The sequence below is a fragment of the Equus caballus genome, chromosome 8, assembly GCF_041296265.1.
Source record: "Equus caballus isolate H_3958 breed thoroughbred chromosome 8, TB-T2T, whole genome shotgun sequence".
In the NCBI taxonomy this organism is placed as follows: Eukaryota; Metazoa; Chordata; class Mammalia; order Perissodactyla; family Equidae; genus Equus; species Equus caballus.
The window spans coordinates 14,174,311-14,190,919 of NC_091691.1; the positions used below are offsets into that span (position 1 = coordinate 14,174,311).

At 47.6% G+C, this 16,609-nt stretch overlaps 1 protein-coding gene across 11 annotated transcripts in view; it reads left to right on the forward strand.

The window, feature by feature from the left end:
• CORO1C (coronin 1C) overlaps positions 1-15,450 on the forward strand; it is a 73,007-nt gene extending 57,557 nt beyond the window's left edge. For all 11 annotated transcript variants that reach the window (XM_023646985.2, XM_023646984.2, XM_023646986.2 and 8 more), the window contains 8 exons: positions 1,218-1,347; positions 4,366-4,547; positions 5,703-5,822; positions 6,634-6,738; positions 8,573-8,718; positions 10,909-10,966; positions 11,068-11,313; positions 13,070-15,450. In XM_023646985.2, coding sequence (XP_023502753.1) covers positions 1,218-1,347; positions 4,366-4,547; positions 5,703-5,822; positions 6,634-6,738; positions 8,573-8,718; positions 10,909-10,966; positions 11,068-11,313; positions 13,070-13,189 — 1,107 coding nt within the window. In that variant the 3' untranslated portion in view covers positions 13,190-15,450. The remainder of the gene's footprint in view (positions 1-1,217; positions 1,348-4,365; positions 4,548-5,702; positions 5,823-6,633; positions 6,739-8,572; positions 8,719-10,908; positions 10,967-11,067; positions 11,314-13,069) is intronic.
• Positions 15,451-16,609: the final 1,159 nt, after the last annotated feature.

A 16,609-nucleotide genomic window follows, 5' to 3' on the forward strand; every position in this document is an offset into this window, starting at 1 on the left:
CGTTCCCCCCAGCTGTGTGTGAGGGCTCTCGTTTCTCCAGACCCTCTCCAACACTTGTCTGTCTTTTTGATTCCAGCCTCCTCGTGGGAGTGAAGTAATGTTTTATTGTGGTTTTGGTTTGCATTTCCCTAATGACTCACACTACTGAACATCTTTTCATGTGCTTTTTCTCCATTTTTGTATCTTCCTTGAAAAAAGGTCTATTTAGATTCCTTGCCCATTTGAAAAATTGGGTTATCTTCCTTTTATTGGGTTGTAAGAATTTTTCGTATATTCTAGATAAAAGTTCCTTATTAGATATATGACTTGCAGATTATTTTCTCCCATTTTCTGGGTTGTCTTTTCACTTTTCTTGATCGTGTCCTTTGAAAGACAAAAGTTTTTAATTTTGATGAGGTCCAATTTTTCCATTTTTTTATTTTCTTTTTTTTTTTTTGAGGAAGATTAGCCCTAAGCTAACATCTGCCACCAATCCTCTTTTTTTGCTGAGGCAGACTGGCCCTGAGCTAACATCCGTGCCCATCTTCCTCCACTTTATATGTGGGACGCCTGCCTTAGCATGGCTTGACAGGCGGTGTGTAGGTCTGCACGGGGATCCGAACTGGCCGATGCTGGGCTGCCAAAGTGGAATGTGCGAACTTAACAGCTGTGCCACTGGGCTGGCCCCCCATTTTCTTCTTTTGTAAGATGATTTGTTTTCTATGGTACACGTTACAAAACTGTTAGATATATTTTCATTTTCCAAATGTAAAATTATAGAAAATACACTATTTTAAAAGTGCACCATCCCTCACGAGCCCTTGGTTGGTGGGTGGAGTGTGCTCTCCCCTCAAGAACCATGGATTCAGCTAGGGGCTTTCACCCAGCGCCTCGTTTCATGGGTGCTTCAATCATTTTGTATTTTTCTTTCAACTTTTTGCATGCTTCTAACTGGAAAGTTTTTAACTGAACAGGGAGTTTAAAATAAAATCTCAATTAATATTAAATAAAAGTGGAGAGGTAACATTTTGTAGGCCGTATGGATGTTCTGATCTTTAATATCCTGTTACATTTTAAAAACAACTGTACCCAGTCATTTCACAATATTCTGCCTTTCATCCCAAGACCATTGTATGTTCTGGTTCTGCAGAGCAAGTCTTCAGGCTGGATGGCTGCAGTAAATGTGATTGTCGAGGGTGATCGCTTTCCTAAGGGTCCTCTTTCTTCTTTTCCAACAGGTATGGCAGATCCCAGAAAATGGACTCACCCTTTCCCTGACCGAACCTGTGGTGATTCTAGAAGGCCACTCAAAGAGAGTAGGTATCGTGGCCTGGCACCCGACAGCCCGGAACGTGCTTCTCAGCGCAGGTAAGCGGCCCTCGCCTTTCCCCTGGCCGGCACATTCTGACTGAGTGCTGCTCAGTTTTGAAGGAGGTCATTAGGAACCCACGAAGAGATGCTGAGATACAGTGGTTCCTCAGCCCGTGCGCGCACACGTGTCTGTGAAGCCACTTTGATAGTCTGGTGGAAGCTGCGGACTTCCTACTTAGAAAAATGGACAGATACGTACTTACTTGCCTGTAATTTCAGCAGGTTCATGCTTTCTGCTGGGGCCCTCCGTGGACACAGTTAGTTACTCTTGATGGAGAAGGAACCCTTGTGGGAGCCAGCTCTGGTGTTGCTGCCAACTTTGGGGTCATCCTGTTAGGCAAATATCCTCCTGCTTTTTAAAAAGTACTTTAATTTTTCTCTTTATACAAGTTGTACATGTATGTTATAGAGAATGTATATAAACAAAAGGAAGAAAATAAAAATCACTTGTGATCCCGCTGCCCAGAGGGAACATCATTATTACCGTTTTGATGTTTCTTTCTGGAAGGTATTCCTGTGCACCTACGTAAATGATTTTACACACGAAGATGGGTTGAGGTACTTCACACATTACCTGCTTTCTGCACTTAGTGGTGCACTGCCGTCCTTTCGTGTGCCGTTAAATGTTCTTCCTCTGATGTTTTTAATGACTCCATTCGTGATCACTGTCTGGATAGCTCCGTTTATTTAATCAGTCCCCTGTGTGTGGAAGTTGAGGTGGTTTCTGATTTTTCACTTTAAACAGCACTGCAGTGAACTCTGGTGACCGAGTCCTGCTGTTCCTTCCTGTTGGTTTCCCACTTGGGTAGTTTCCAAGCTTTATCCTACAGAAATCTTCTTTGTCTAAAATGTGAGATTTTATCTTCTTTTCTAGAAGCAACACAGTGGGCATGAGGGAACTTCGTGGGGTGATGGAAATGTTCTCTATCTTGATTGTGATGGTAGCCACGTGAACATACACATTTGTCAAACTTAACAAATGTGTACTTAAAATGGGTACGTCGTATTGTGTGTAAATTATACCTTAATAAAACTGGTTTATTAAAAAAGCAATACTAGGGGCCAGCCCCGTGGCTGAGTGGTTAAGTTCGCACGCTCCGCTGCGGCAGCCCAGGGTTTTGCTGGTTCGGATCTTGGGCGCGGATGTGGCACTGCTCATCAAGCCGTGCTGAGGCGGCATCCCACATGCCACAACTAGAACGACCCACAACTAAAAATATACAACTGTGTACCAGGGGGCTTTGGGGAGAATAAGAAGAAGAAAAAAAAGAAATTGGCCACAAATGTTAGCTCGGGTACCAGTCTTTAAAAAAATAAAATAAAATACTATTTACAAAAAGGAAAAGAAAGCAATACTAACGTTGGTGGTAGAACTTAAAAGATCTTTCCCCTCACTGGTAAAAAGGAGAGGAATCAGTTCAGTTTTTTTTTTTTGAGGAAGATTAGCCCTGAGCTAACTATTGCCAGTCCTCCTCTTTTTGCTGAGGAAGACTGGCCCTGAGCTCACATCCATGCCCATCTTCCTCTACTTTATATGTGGGACGCCTACCACAGCATGGTGTGCCATGTGGTGCCATGTCCGCACCGGGGATCCGAACCAGCGAACCCCGGGCCTCCAAAGTGGAACGTGTGAACTTAACCGCTGCGCCACTGGGCCAGCCCCCAGTTCAGTTTTTAACTGGGAATAAAGAGTTTTTATAATATAATGAGTTAAATAAAAAATTTAACGCCAGGGACCTATTGAATCGAAGAAACTGCTTTTCAAAAAAGATGCTACCCAGGATTCTCTTTTAAAATCACAACCGTACCCAGGAAGCCCTCTGAAATTTGACTCAGAGCCTCAGTCTGACAAGGAGGGGAAACAGTTCCAAAGGTAGAACTGCATCCCGGAAAGTTCCCGCTGCCTTCCTGTCGAGGTCAAGCGTAGGGTATGGCAAGCAGACTGAGCCCTGCGCCCCCTTTTACAGGCCCCGGAGAACGGTGGGCCGCAGGGCTCTGCGCGTTTAAGGCTGCAAGATCCGCCCCCAGCGGCTGTGCCTGTGCTGAACAAGGCGCAGGAGGGGCCGGGTCTCCATCCCGGAGTTCAGCTCCAGCTTTTCATACTGTTGTGCAGTTTTTCCTCTAATTTCCTCCATCTAACCCTTTGGCAACTTAGGTGTCCTTGATGTGAGTGGCTGATTTTTCTAAAGTGCTTGCAAAATTAGCTTACTGGCAAAAATTCACCTTCAGGATGTCCATCTTTTATTTTGCTTCATCCTTGAACTAGTATCCTGGAAGCAACAGCAGAAAGCCTCTTTGTAGAGGGGCCTCGGGGGTTGTGGCCGAGCCTTGAAGGACAGAGTTGATGAGCTGAGGGGTTGTGGCTGAGTCGCCATTGTGGCCTCCCTGGGGATCAGTTCCTAACTCGACGTGCCTGCAGTTTGGGCTTCTCAGAGCAGCCCGGTCTCGGTCTATTTTTCTCCTCTTTTAGAGATAGAGATCTGTTGTGAACAGATGTTTAGGGTGGCCTTTGCATTTCCTTTCACTTACTGTAATTTACCAAGACGCGTTCTACAGCATCATTGATTTGAATAACCTCCATCCTTTATTTTTGTTGAGTGGCCTAAACAGTTATTTAAACTCTTTATTTTTAGTTTCTCTGGAAAAGAAATAAGCTGTATTCATTCTGATGCTAGTTTTACTAGAAAAGGAAACTTACAGTCACTTGGGGTCTGCCAGCCCACTTAACTCTTAAAAAAACGTAAGATTCTATTTTCTTGTAGTTCTTTGTTTTTGGTTTATTTGTCATATGAACCCAAACTTAACAAGCTGTATTTTTCCTTTAACACTTATTTCTTTTATACAGATGTCTTTTTTCTTTGTTACTTCAGTTTTTAACTCCCTGTCAGTAGGGTCTCTTATAAACAGCACCGTCCCTTCAGTGCATGTGTCTCCTCACCGTATTGGTGGTTTTCACAAAGGTGTAGTTGCACAGGTGTTCTGATCTCTGAGCGGCGTGGTTTTGCTTGCTTTTAGGTTGTGACAATGCCATCATCATCTGGAATGTGGGGACGGGGGAAGCCCTTATAAACTTGGACGACATGCATGCAGACATGATTTACAATGTCAGCTGGAACCGGGATGGCAGCCTGATCTGCACAGCCTCCAAAGACAAGAAAGTGAGAGTTATCGATCCTAGGAAGCAAGAGATTGTTGCTGTGAGTATTCTTGGGGCAAGAGCCGCAGTGTTTGTAGCACTTCGGGGAGGGTGAGCTGTCTGCTTTGTAAGGTGGGCTGCAGAGGCTGCGCTGCTGCTCAGTGGACCCTTACTGTCTGCACACGCCACACGGTGCGTCGGAGAAGGCTTGGACGGGCTTCTGCCTCCCGATCACTCTTCTCTTCAGGTGGACATTTCTAGCCTTTGCCCAAGGCTTCTCTCTCACTTGGTGACCATTTTTCACAAAGAAACAGTTTTTACCAGTTTGCTAGAGTCCTTAAGAATTTATAAGTCTCAATCAGCTTATCCAAACAGTTAACTGCCTTCCCGGCTGGGTACTGAATCTTGACAGATTGGTTCCCCGCTCTGTTCCAGAAGTGCTTGTTAAAGTGCCTTACAAAGATGCAGCGTGTTCTCCCAACAGCTCAGTGTCTTGGTTTCTGTCACCTAAGCTAGACCTCCGCAGAATCACATATGACAAAAGATGGACACTGGAGACGTGAGTCAGGGCTGAAGATGCACGGTTCGCTCCCGGGATGCCTCGCTTCAGCCCCACTCTGAGGCCCGTAGTTGCCCTTCTCTGACGTGTGGTGGTTCTTCAGCAGTGTTACTTCTCAAGGCTCAGGCAGCGCTCATGGCTAGTGCTTATCCAGCACTGGGACTCGCCCTCCCCATGCTGAGTGCTTTCTCCACTAGAATCTTCCAGGGGTTGGTACTAGTGTGCTCGTTGAACAAATGAGGTTGAGGAAGGGGTTAACTAAACCGAACTTCTTCCTGTCCTGAGAAATTGGTGGAAACTCCAGGGAATCTCCCTCCTCAGGTTATTATCCTCCTGAGGAGCAGACAGAGGCCTTTCCTGGGTTTTATTTTCGCAGTGCGTGCTCCTGGGTTGACAGCAGGTGGCGAGAAGGAGGCTTTTGAGTCCACTCCTGGCACTCTCACTCGCTAACCAGTTGAGGGACCTTGACCAGATTGCTTAGTGTCTCTGTTTCCTCATCTGGGGAGGGGAGGTAGTACACACACACACACACACACCCCACACCCATTAATCCGAATGGCATGTGGGGTCCAGGTCTGAGCCCCCAGCCTCCTGCCTCACCCTTCCTTCTTGCGGTTTGAATGTGTGTAATGTGCCTCTTTGCCCTTTCTGCCCCAGGAGAAGGAGAAAGCACATGAAGGAGCAAGACCCATGAGAGCCATCTTTCTGGCTGATGGGAATGTCTTTACCACGGGTTTCAGCCGCATGAGTGAGCGGCAGCTGGCTCTCTGGAATCCGGTATGCCCCTCCAGCCTTTCCACTGGCTTACCCTGGAGCTGTCTCTCTTTTCTGAGCAGGTCTTTGGGTTGGTATGTAGATTGTAGGATTCTCAGTGTAGTTTTCTGAACTCCTGCTTGTCTTAAATTAGATGTGAAGGTCTCATCCTCACTAGAGATTTATTACTGAATGTATTTCAAAAATGCATTCTTGATATTCCCAGGGAGTCTGTGTTGACTCTATTTTTTAGAAAGAATGCACGAAGAATCCAGTGTTTTAGACTTGGGAGACAAATTCTAAACTTCTGTTTTATAAAGAATATGATCAAATGTCTAAATCAAAATAGTCATGTTTAGGAAAATGTTTAGAATAGCATAAGTGAAAAAAAATACTAAACTGTGTATATGGTACGATCCCAATCTGTGTGTGTTTGTGTGTGGGAAGGAAATAGACCAAAACAGTCATTGTTTCTGCCACCCACTGGACTGTGGAATTATGGAATATGGGATGATTTTTATGTTCTTCTGTATCTTTTAATTTTTTAAAGGCATATATTTGTTTTATAATAAAAATACTGCTCAAAAAGAAAATAGTCACAGTGGAGAAGGACTCTCATGGAATCGCGCTGATGTGCATTAATTATGTTTTGAGATCGACACAGCTTTCAGTGGGTTGGAGCCCGTTTAGCATCCCTATCGGTATTTACTTGGATGGATATTATATGTGCATTATGCAAACTTTTCTTGTTCTAGGGAAATGGCTAACTTAAGGATAAAAAATGTATAGTATTACAAAAATTCATTTTTTAATATATATCTGTTTTTTTCCCCAGAAAAACATGCAGGAACCAATTGCTCTTCATGAAATGGACACTAGCAATGGGGTGTTGCTGCCCTTCTATGACCCTGACACCAGTATCATTTACTTATGTGGAAAGGTAGGCAGTAATTTTGATGCTGGATATTAAATTTAATTCTGTAGGAAGGAGAAGTTTATCCTTCAGAAATTTAGTAGATAGGCAATGTGTTGTATCATTTTAATGTTTTAATTTGCCTGATTTGTGTGTGTGTGTATGTCTCAAGCTAAAATAGGGACAGATGATTTTCTTCTGTTTTTGGCCCGTCAGTAAGTTGCCAGCTGTGTGGCAGTAACACTTCGTGTCCAGTACTTTTGACCGAAGCGGGGATTGGGCTGGGGTGTTGGGGCAGCTGCTGACAGGGAGGTCTCTGCTGGGGCCGTCTGGTGAGAAAAAGAGGCCAGACGGGCGCCTTTTCACCCAGTGTGCGCATGGTTGGTGCTTTTAGGTTCTCTGTGCTGGCATCGGGGCTGGGTAACTCGTCTGCCACGTCTGATGCCAAAGAGTGAAGAGTATGTGAGCTTCTGAGGGCCTCAGAGACTCCGGGGGTTCTTGTCCCTGGAGTTCAGCGTTAGGGCCTGGGCTTGGAAATGTGTGGCCTGACTAAAGTTTCAGGAGGTGACAGTTGTTACAGGAAGAGCCCACACTGAACCCCAAAACCCTACCGCCTGCCTTGTGATCCCCACGTAACTAGAGTGTTGGCAGCTTTGTTTTCCTTATTGTCATCGTTTCATTTTAGTAGGCAGTAACCTCAGGGTTCCTTATTCTTTTGTAGTTGAGTTCTCCTTAGAATCTGTAGTTGAAATAAATGAATTAAAACTGGCGCTGTTGGTGTGGCGTATTCCCCCAGACCTGGCGGAGCTGGTTGCTGGGGAAGGCTGGCGTGCTTTGCTTCTTTTCACAGTTGACTGAGCGGCTGCAGGCCTGCTTTACATTTTTATAGGTCAGTTACTTAGAAACTGAGATCTTGTCTGTTTCCTTGAAAGATGCTTTACTTGAGGTGATAACAGCTGCCGGAGACTGCATCAAAACAAACAAAAGGAGCAGCTGTTAGCACCAAGTGGGAGATTATTTTGAGCCTGCGGAAAACAGATAGCATGTATTTAGCTTCTTCGTCATTGCTTTAGATGTTTACATCATTGAAACAAATGGAGTCAGGAGAACTGAGAATTGTTAGGGCAGGAGATCGCCTGGCTGTTTCTATCTTATATATCTGACACAGACCCGTGCACGCACGCACGTCTCCCTCTGCCAGGCAGGATTGCCTTCATTGTTCAGGTTGGTGTAACTGTGTGACAATTGTTTATACTCGGAGAAACGAGCATATGCTTCCCCCAAATCTGACAATTCTGAGGAAAATTATCATCGAATCTGACACATTGCAGTGAGATAGCACTACCTTCTGAAGTTAAAGGATATTCACTAAAACGAAAGTTTCTTAATGAGAAAAATTTTACTTTTTATTATCACCTGACTGCCCGGGGTCGGCGCCCTCAGGTCTGTGAACGACACTGCTCTGCCACGTGGGTGATCGGGTACTTAGGTCGATCGTCCTCCCGGCAGGCCTCCTGGTCTTCAGTTTTGTTGCTGTTGACGTTGGATTGCAGGGTGGCTGTTTGGCAGAGGTGTTACTGTTTCGCCCTGGCTCTGGTTGGCATCTCGCTCGGTGGAGTAACGCCGGAGCTTCCAGTAGGAGGAGAGGAGACGGTTAGGGGGCATGCTGGCGTGTCATGAGTGAGGGCCTCCTCCGCCAGGGAGAGAGATGTCGTTTGCTCTAGGCGGGCCTCTTCTGAGGAAGAAAGGTCAGCCGCTACAGCGGAGTCCCAGTTAAGGCTGGGTCATAGGGGATAGACTCCCGCTAACACCCGATGGCTCAGGTAACGTTCAACATGGGCTTGTCTCCGATGTCTTGTAGGGTGACAGCAGCATCCGCTATTTTGAGATCACGGATGAATCCCCATATGTCCACTACCTCAACACCTTCAGCAGCAAGGAGCCTCAGAGAGGCATGGGTCACATGCCCAAGAGGGGCCTTGATGTCAACAAATGTGAGATTGCCAGGTAAGGTGTTCTCACTGTTTATAGTCCACGTTATAGAGGAGTGGTACGACGACAAGCAGTGCTGAATGCTCCCGTCCCTCTCCCCTTGTGGGTGGCACAGCATTAGTGTCTTATTTCCTGCCCGTGCTTAGAAGGGGGCGGTTTTAGGGCAGGAGGGAACCGTTCCCCACCCTTCAGCCCAGCCGTGCCCCTCCGCCCTTCAGATTACACGGCTGGAAGCGCAGCAGTCGCGTGCCTTAGCTGAGGTGCGTTGCACACACAGTTCAGCAGTGACGCCTTTGTGTCTTGTCTTCGGACTGAGGCTGTGGCCAGTGTCCTCTGGGAGGCAAGCAGGGGAGAGCCTGGCCCTGTGATGGAATAAGGGACAGTTTTCCTGCGCCAGGGGGTCAAACCAGGTTCCAAACTGGACTGTGAACCCTGCGGATCCTACACTAGAGAAGCCAGGATCCACCGTGGGCGGTGGGTTAGCTTGGTTTAGGAAATTCGGCTGTGTCAGGTCATTCTTGCCTCTCCACTCCCCTGGCTTTTTAAAATACTTGTATTGCGTGATGCTAGTGGGCGTCCTAGGGGGCGGGCTGCTTTCTCAAACTTTTCAACAAAAGATACTCACTTGACCACTGGCCACTTTAAACAACAGAATCACTGTCACTACCTTATTAGGTGTAACATCCTAGCACACATTTGTATAACGCTATGTTTATGTGGACACTTGTCTTAGTCTGCTGTTCTGGTCACACTATTAAATAATTGACACTTAACGTCTTTTTTTTTTAAGATTTTATTTTTCCTTTTTCTCCCCAAAGCCTCCCGGTACATAGTTGTGCATTTTTTTAGTTGTGGGTCCTTCCAGTTGTGGCATGTGGGACGCCACCTCATCATGGCTTGATGAGTGGTGCCATGTCAGTTCCCAGGATCTGAACCGGCGAAGCCCTGGGCCGCTGCAGCGGAGCGTGTGAACTTAACCACTTGGCCATGGGGCCGGCCCCGACACTTAACATCTTTAAAAACAAAAATGAAAGAATTTTTATAAGCCCTGTTCTATATTAACCACTATGGATTTTTTTTTTAGGTTACAAAATTATTATTATTTTTTTAACTTTTTATTAAGATTATGATAGTTTACAACCTTGTGGAATTTCAGTTGTCCATTATTGTTAGTCATGTTGTAGGTGCACCACTTCACCCTTTGTGCCCTCCCCCCATGGATTTTTTTTTTAATCCATTCAACTCCCTATGACTGGAGTAATGAAGGAAAGCTGTCACAGATAATTCAAAATCGTGGTGTCAACCATACCAATCAAAACACGATTCACAATAGATTGAATCTGAATTTAAGATTGCTCCAGTGTTTGGGAACACACTTCTTTTACTGTCACCTTAAAGTTTAAAAGACCACAAGCAAAATCCTTCAGGACGCCTCCTGTTTATTAAGTGTTTCTTGAGCATTCGTTGTGTGTTGGGCACTGTGCTGAACCTGCCCTGTGGATTGCCCTGTCACCTACTGTAACAGCCCTGTGGGCCTCTCCTGCCCCTTTGTGGTTGGCCACAGAGGCTTGCTGAAGGGGTGCACGCTCTGGCGGCTGTGTCCGGAGCTGCATGTCGGGCCCTGGTCAGTCTTTTCACCACAGTGCTGACTGCAGAGGTTTGTGTTTTCTGTTCCTGCTCTGTCCACATTTTGGATAATCTCAGATTTTTCCTTAGTGTTATGCATGATATGGTTTGGATGCCAACATTTTAATTCCTAGGATTGCCTTCTTTTCCTTTTTAAAAATCACATTGATACTTACAAACGTTCACCCACCTCAAGTGGGCAGAAGACCTGGCATCTACGTCGTAGATACTATCTAGTATGTAGGTGTTTGTTTCCTCCTGTCTGGTGACTTGGTAATTTTTTCACAAGTGTTGACCTGCCCCCAGATAACTGGAATTGGACTGTCACCGTAATGCACAGAGCTCTCTGCCCCTGGTTCTCGTCTCCCGTCTGCCATTTCCCAGCACAGCTACTCTCGGCTTCTGTTTTCTCGTCTGTAAAATGGGAACACTGAGTTCTCCCTGCTCTCCGGGGCGAATCCGCTGAGGCAATGGGCAGTGTCCCATCCCACGTGGCACTGGAGAAGGGGAGTTTTTACTAAGCCTGTGTCGGCCTCCTGTTTTACTGAATGCCATTTTGCCTTTATTTCCCTTTTGAAGATTCTTCAAACTTCACGAGAGAAAGTGCGAGCCTATTATCATGACTGTCCCCAGGAAGGTAAGTGCCCATTTTTCTAGGCAATCCATGTTTAAAGACGATTTTAAAAACTGCAGACCTTTTTTCCTTCCCTAAGGGTTTCCTCACAATGTCTCTTGTAGTCTGACCTGTTCCAAGATGACCTGTACCCTGACACGGCGGGGCCCGAAGCGGCGCTGGAGGCGGAAGAGTGGTTTGAGGGCAAGAACGCGGACCCAGTCCTCATCTCCTTGAAGCACGGATACATTCCAGGCAAAAACAGGGATCTCAAGGTGGTCAAGAAGAACATTCTGGATAGCAAGCCCAGTGCAAACAAGAAGTGTGACCTGATCAGCGTCCCCAAGAAAACTGCAGACACAGCCAGTGTGGTAAGGACCATGGGAGGGAGGATGTGCCTGGCTGGGCTGGGCCTGGTGCTCCTGAGAGCACCTTCGGTCCTGGGCATCGGCGAGTACTGTCCCCACGGACAGATGGGCCTTTCAGTAAAGGACAACTTGTGCTCTTAGAAGAACCTCCTCAATCACGTGACATTTATGAGTTTGTGGCCATGTTTGGCTCCTTTAGCTCTGTTTTTGATAATGACCAGGACAGAAGTTGGTTCACTGCCATCTCTGAGAGTGAACAGGAGCCCCTTGGGGTTTTTCTAACTGTCTTTCCCCAAACTATTTACAGCCATCTCTGATGGGGGTAGAAATGAAACATGAGAGCATAGGGGCATAGATGCCAGGAGGAGAAGGTCCCAGGAAGGAGGGGGTGCCGAGAGGGTTCCCAGGTTGCCGAGCGTTCGAGTGACATGAAGGATCTGGCACTGTGTGGGACTTAGCAACAGAAATGATCTTGGGTGTCCTGGCAAGAACCCTTTTAGTGGAGCGATGGGAACCAAAGCCTGACGGTGCAGACCGTGTGGCTGCTGGAGAGCACTGCTACTGGGCGAGCAGGGTCAGGCAGGGAGGGGGAGGTAGGGAGTGGTGGGCTGTGGAACAGAGCTCCAGGGAGCCAGAGCGCAGGGCCGCCAGTTCTCAGTGAGAGGGTAAGGGGACGAAGAGGCAGAGTGCCAGGAGGAGCTGCTGTTTGGCAGTGTCTGAGGAAGCCACATGAGGCACAGTGGACTTTGGTGACTGCAAGGTTTCCAAAAGAATCAGCTCCACGTGGGAGAGGCCCCGGCCTCTTTAGAAGAGTTAGCAGGCAGGGCAAAGGATTTAGCTCCCAAGAAGGACCCTCCCTCGGAGATGGTTAGGAGCCTTGTAGCCTCTGAAAGGTCAGCCTTCATCCTGGTCACATAGAAGTTACTCCTGGGGCCGGCGCGGTGGTTGAGTTTGCGCGCTCAGCTTCGGCGGCCTGGGGTTCGCAGGTTTGGATCCTGGGTGTGGACCTAGCACCCCTCGTCTAGCCGTGCTGTGGCGGCGACCCACATAAAATAGAGGAAGACTGGCACAGATGTTAGCTCAGCAAGAATCTTCCTCAAGCAAAAAGGGGAAGATTGGCAACAGATGTTAGCTCAGGGCCAGTCTTTCTCACCAAAAAGAAAGTTGCTCCTGATGGAGTTCCATGACTGGGGTCGTGGGATATAGGGCAGCTTTGAAGGAATCAATCTTGTCTGCAGTTTACTTGTGCCCCAAGAGATTGTCCAGATGGGTGCACAGGCATGGGGACCAGAAGTAGCACTGTCATGCACTGTGGTTTTGCTGTGGGTGTCTGATGGACTGACCAGCATTAATTACTTTCTCATAAGGCCCAACCTGGCAGCTATGGCTTGCCACTTCCAAAATAGAAAATTACATTTTATGCCTTATAAATTCTCAACTGCATTAAATTTTGTTTACTGCTTTTTTGTTTTTTGAGGAAGATTAGCCCTGAGCTAACATCTGCTGCCAATCCTCCTCTTTTTGCTGAGGAAGACTGGCCCTGAGCTAACATCCATGTCCATCTTCCTCTACTTTCTATGGGGGACGCCTGCCACAGCATGGCTTGACAAGTGGTGCCATGTCCGCACCGGGATCCGAACTGGTGGCTACCCGGCTGCTAAAGCGGAACGTGTGACTGTCGCTGCTGCGCCACCTGCTGGCCCCTGGGTGCTGCATTTTGGTCACCCTCCTCCCTCCCTCCTTTTTCTTGTTTCCTTAGCAAAATGAAGCCAAGTTGGATGAGATTTTAAAAGAGATCAAATCTATAAAAGACACAATCTGCAATCAAGATGAACGTATTTCGAAGTTAGAACAGCAGATGGCGAAGATAGCAGCCTGAAGGTCCACCCCCCACCCCCAAAATGGGAGCAAGGACTTGTGCTCGTGGCTGGTTGTCGATGTGGTCCCAGGGAGGGCGAAAGGGAGGCACTGCCCTTGGGAGACATTCCATTTCAGATTGTTAACCAGCGATAGGCCACATTCCAGGAAGAACTCAATTCGTCTCCCAAATTTGCAGAAACAAAATGTGATTTAAAAGCTGAGCTTTTTATCAGAAAGCTTTTTTGATGTTTTAAGTGTTATGTGACTTGTTGAACTTTTAAAAGACAAAAGTGCTACTTTTAAAATCCCAGATATTCTGAATTTTAGAAAACCAACCAATTCTGATTCAGTGTCGTGCCCAAGTTCCTTTTTTTACAAACAGGGACCAATGCCACATTGCTTTTTATATTTCTTTTTTTTTTAAATGTTGCCAAAACCAAAAGTAGTAGCTTTTTTTCTTTGTATTTTGCTACCTTGCAGTATTTGTGTGTGGGTTTTATTTTTTCCTTAATTTGAAAGGGACAGCACTGTGTATGTTTATAAACTAAATGAAGATAAGATATTATTTTGTATCAATGTTCACCTGAAAACAATCTGAGCAGTAGGCACATCGTGCCGGCTCGTTCGCAGCGCAGACCTGGTCATCTTAGTGACTGTACAAAAGGAAGACTCGAAAAATCACGTGGGTTCGTATCCCTGCCCCTCTCATTTCACTGAGTCTTCTGATCAAAAAAGCTCCAGAGCGTATCATTTCCTTTCTTTCTCTTTTCTAGAAGTTGGGTGGTTGTAGCAGAACGGAATTCTGCTTCTTGGTTATCCTGTGCTTCAGATGATTACACTCTAGCCTAACTAGCACGTGTGTCTGCAGTGTCGTTACACAGAGAACCGCTGCCCTCATCTCCTTAACATCGGGCTTCAGGTCTGGGCCGGTGCTCGACTAGGCGTGCCGGGACGAGAGGACGTACGCACTGTTGAGTGTCCTTCTCACCTATTTCAGCAGCTTGCCCAGCGCCTGAGTACGCTGGGGCGCTGAGAAGTAGGGACCTTGGAGGGGAGGGTTTGCCTGTGTGACCCTCCGCTTTCCCGCCTGTCCCCTGCTGTCCTGGGCTGGGCCGTGCTGCAGGGAGAAGGGCTCTCCCTGTGCCTCCCTCCCTCCTCACCGTGCACTGCCTCGCTCACGGTTCCTTCCTGCCCTTTGGCTCTAACCGTTCAGCTGAGGTGAGGCCAGAGGTGCTGTTGGATCCTGAGGCTGAGAAGAATGGTCTAGAAGGAAGCACGGCGAGGAGTGCAGACCTCTGCTGTAGCTTTAACATGTACAGACATGTCCGTCTGCCCCTCTGCATAGACTAACCTGCTGCGCCCTCCAGCTCGCACCCAGCTGTGTCACAGCAGGCGCCCCCCACTCAGGCGGGCCGGAGGCTGAGCCCTGGTCCCCTGCTCTGTTCCTTGGTCAGCTAGACCTTCTCTCCGTTTCCATTTTCTCGTGCATGCTTGAGAAGCAGGATTTAAGGAGCCTCTGTTCTGGAATGGCTGAGTGTCTGTGATGGAACATGGAGCATAGAGGGTCATTGGGACCATAATGGGCCCACTTTTGCACATGCTCGTGCTGGTATGGGGCTGGAACTGGCTGGAAGCGTCTGTGCACTGGCAGCAAGGCTGGAGGCAGAGTGTGGTGGCAGCGGGTTAGAATGCAGCCAAGCTGGGGGTGATGTTGCGTAGAAAAGGTACCGTGTTCTTAACCCATACTGGGAACACTGTCTCCACAATTTCAGGGCATCTGAGTGTTTGGTGTGGTTTTTTTTTGTGTGTGTTTTTAATATTGAAGTGGATAATGAGATACAAAGAAAACAATAATTACAGTGACTTATATTCCAATCTGGACATGTTTCTTTATCAGCATAGTCTGCTGAGGGCCTTCATTTTGAAGATTCAAAAATATTTTACAGTTCTAGTATCAAATTAAGTAAGTAAACAAAATTGTTGTTGTTGGTGAAGCACCATCAGGAGCGTGGTTCAGAGAGAAGAGGGCGGGCAAGGAGAGGTTACCCTGGTCCTAGTGTGCAGCTTACGGCTGACTTAACGAGCGGGTGCCCCGCCAGGCTCAGAATCGGCGCCTGAAGCATTGTGGGCTGTTTGTCCTGTTTTGTCTTTTCTTTAAGCCGTGCTATCCCGGAGGAGAACCAGTGCATTACTCCTAGATCGGCTCTTATAGAGCAGCCATGGTGTTCTGTCAAAACACTTGCTTCCATTTTCAAAGATAAAAAATCATTGACTACAAAATGGTGTCCGTGTTTATTTCACGCCTGGGCTGTCTTGGAGGCTGCCCACGGCTCTGCCTGGCCCAGCTTCTCTGACTCAGTGGAACTAGCCAGGTGACTTTGACCTCTCAGGGGGGATACGGGGCCGTGTGGTGGGCCACTCAGCTCACCAGAGGGGCAGGTCCAGGGCTCGCCTGGAGTGGAGTGCCTGCGTGCCACGTTCCCGCAGGCCTGGATATCTGAATCCTGCCTCCAGCCTTCGCCGGGCTGTGCTCGGGGGCAGAGCTCCTAACCTGGGTGAGTCCCTTTTCTTATTTTGGGAGATGGGTGGTGGGAACTCTCTGGTTTCGGGGAAAGAGCTGGCGCACAGGGAGCCCTCACTGCGCGGCTGTCGCGGTTCCTTTGCCCAGCTGCTTCCCTGACGGCCTCTGAAAGCACTTTCTTCTTCAGTAGCAGTAAAATTCTCTTGGCTTGGCTCTGATTTTTATTCCAGCTTCCCTTTTTTGCACTAAAACATTGTCTCATGACATTTCAGTGACTCTAGTGAAGAATTCCCCACCGTTTGGTTTTTCTGAATGTTGGTAAATAGGGTGGCACGAAGCTCCCCTCCTCACCCACCTTCTCCTAAAGTTGCTGTAGTCTGGGGTAGCGGCGGCCAGGTTTGTGGTCAGCGTGCGTGGTGGCAGGAAGTAGAAGCTGGCAGATGCTGTCTGTAGCCCCTGGGTGCCCGTGGTCAGGGGGCAGACGCGTGGTGTGGAGTGTTTACAACCCACGGTTCTTCTCACTTCAGCCGCCTGGCTTTCCAGAATACTGAGAGGTCACCATCTTAGCTCCAGACAGCCGGCAGCCAGGCCCTGTCGCCGGAGAACTTCCGTTTTTTAAAGGCTACTTCCCTTGCCGTACTTGATGTTCTGTGTCCAGAAAAACGTTTTGTTGGCTCTTAAGAATCTGTTAACTCTAAGTGGCCCTTCCCTTTCTGCCAGCATGTTAGGCGTCCTAAAGCCATCACCAGGTCGTGGACCTGAGTCACGATCAAGGACACCCACTTTTCCTTCTTCGGACAGGCAGGACTGTTGTCCAGGCTGGACAGCACCCTTTGTTCCTTTTTTTTTACTTAAAAAAATCCTTTCCTCCACTGCTAGGAGTGTGTGCAAATTGGTACACTCCTTCCAGAGACTAGT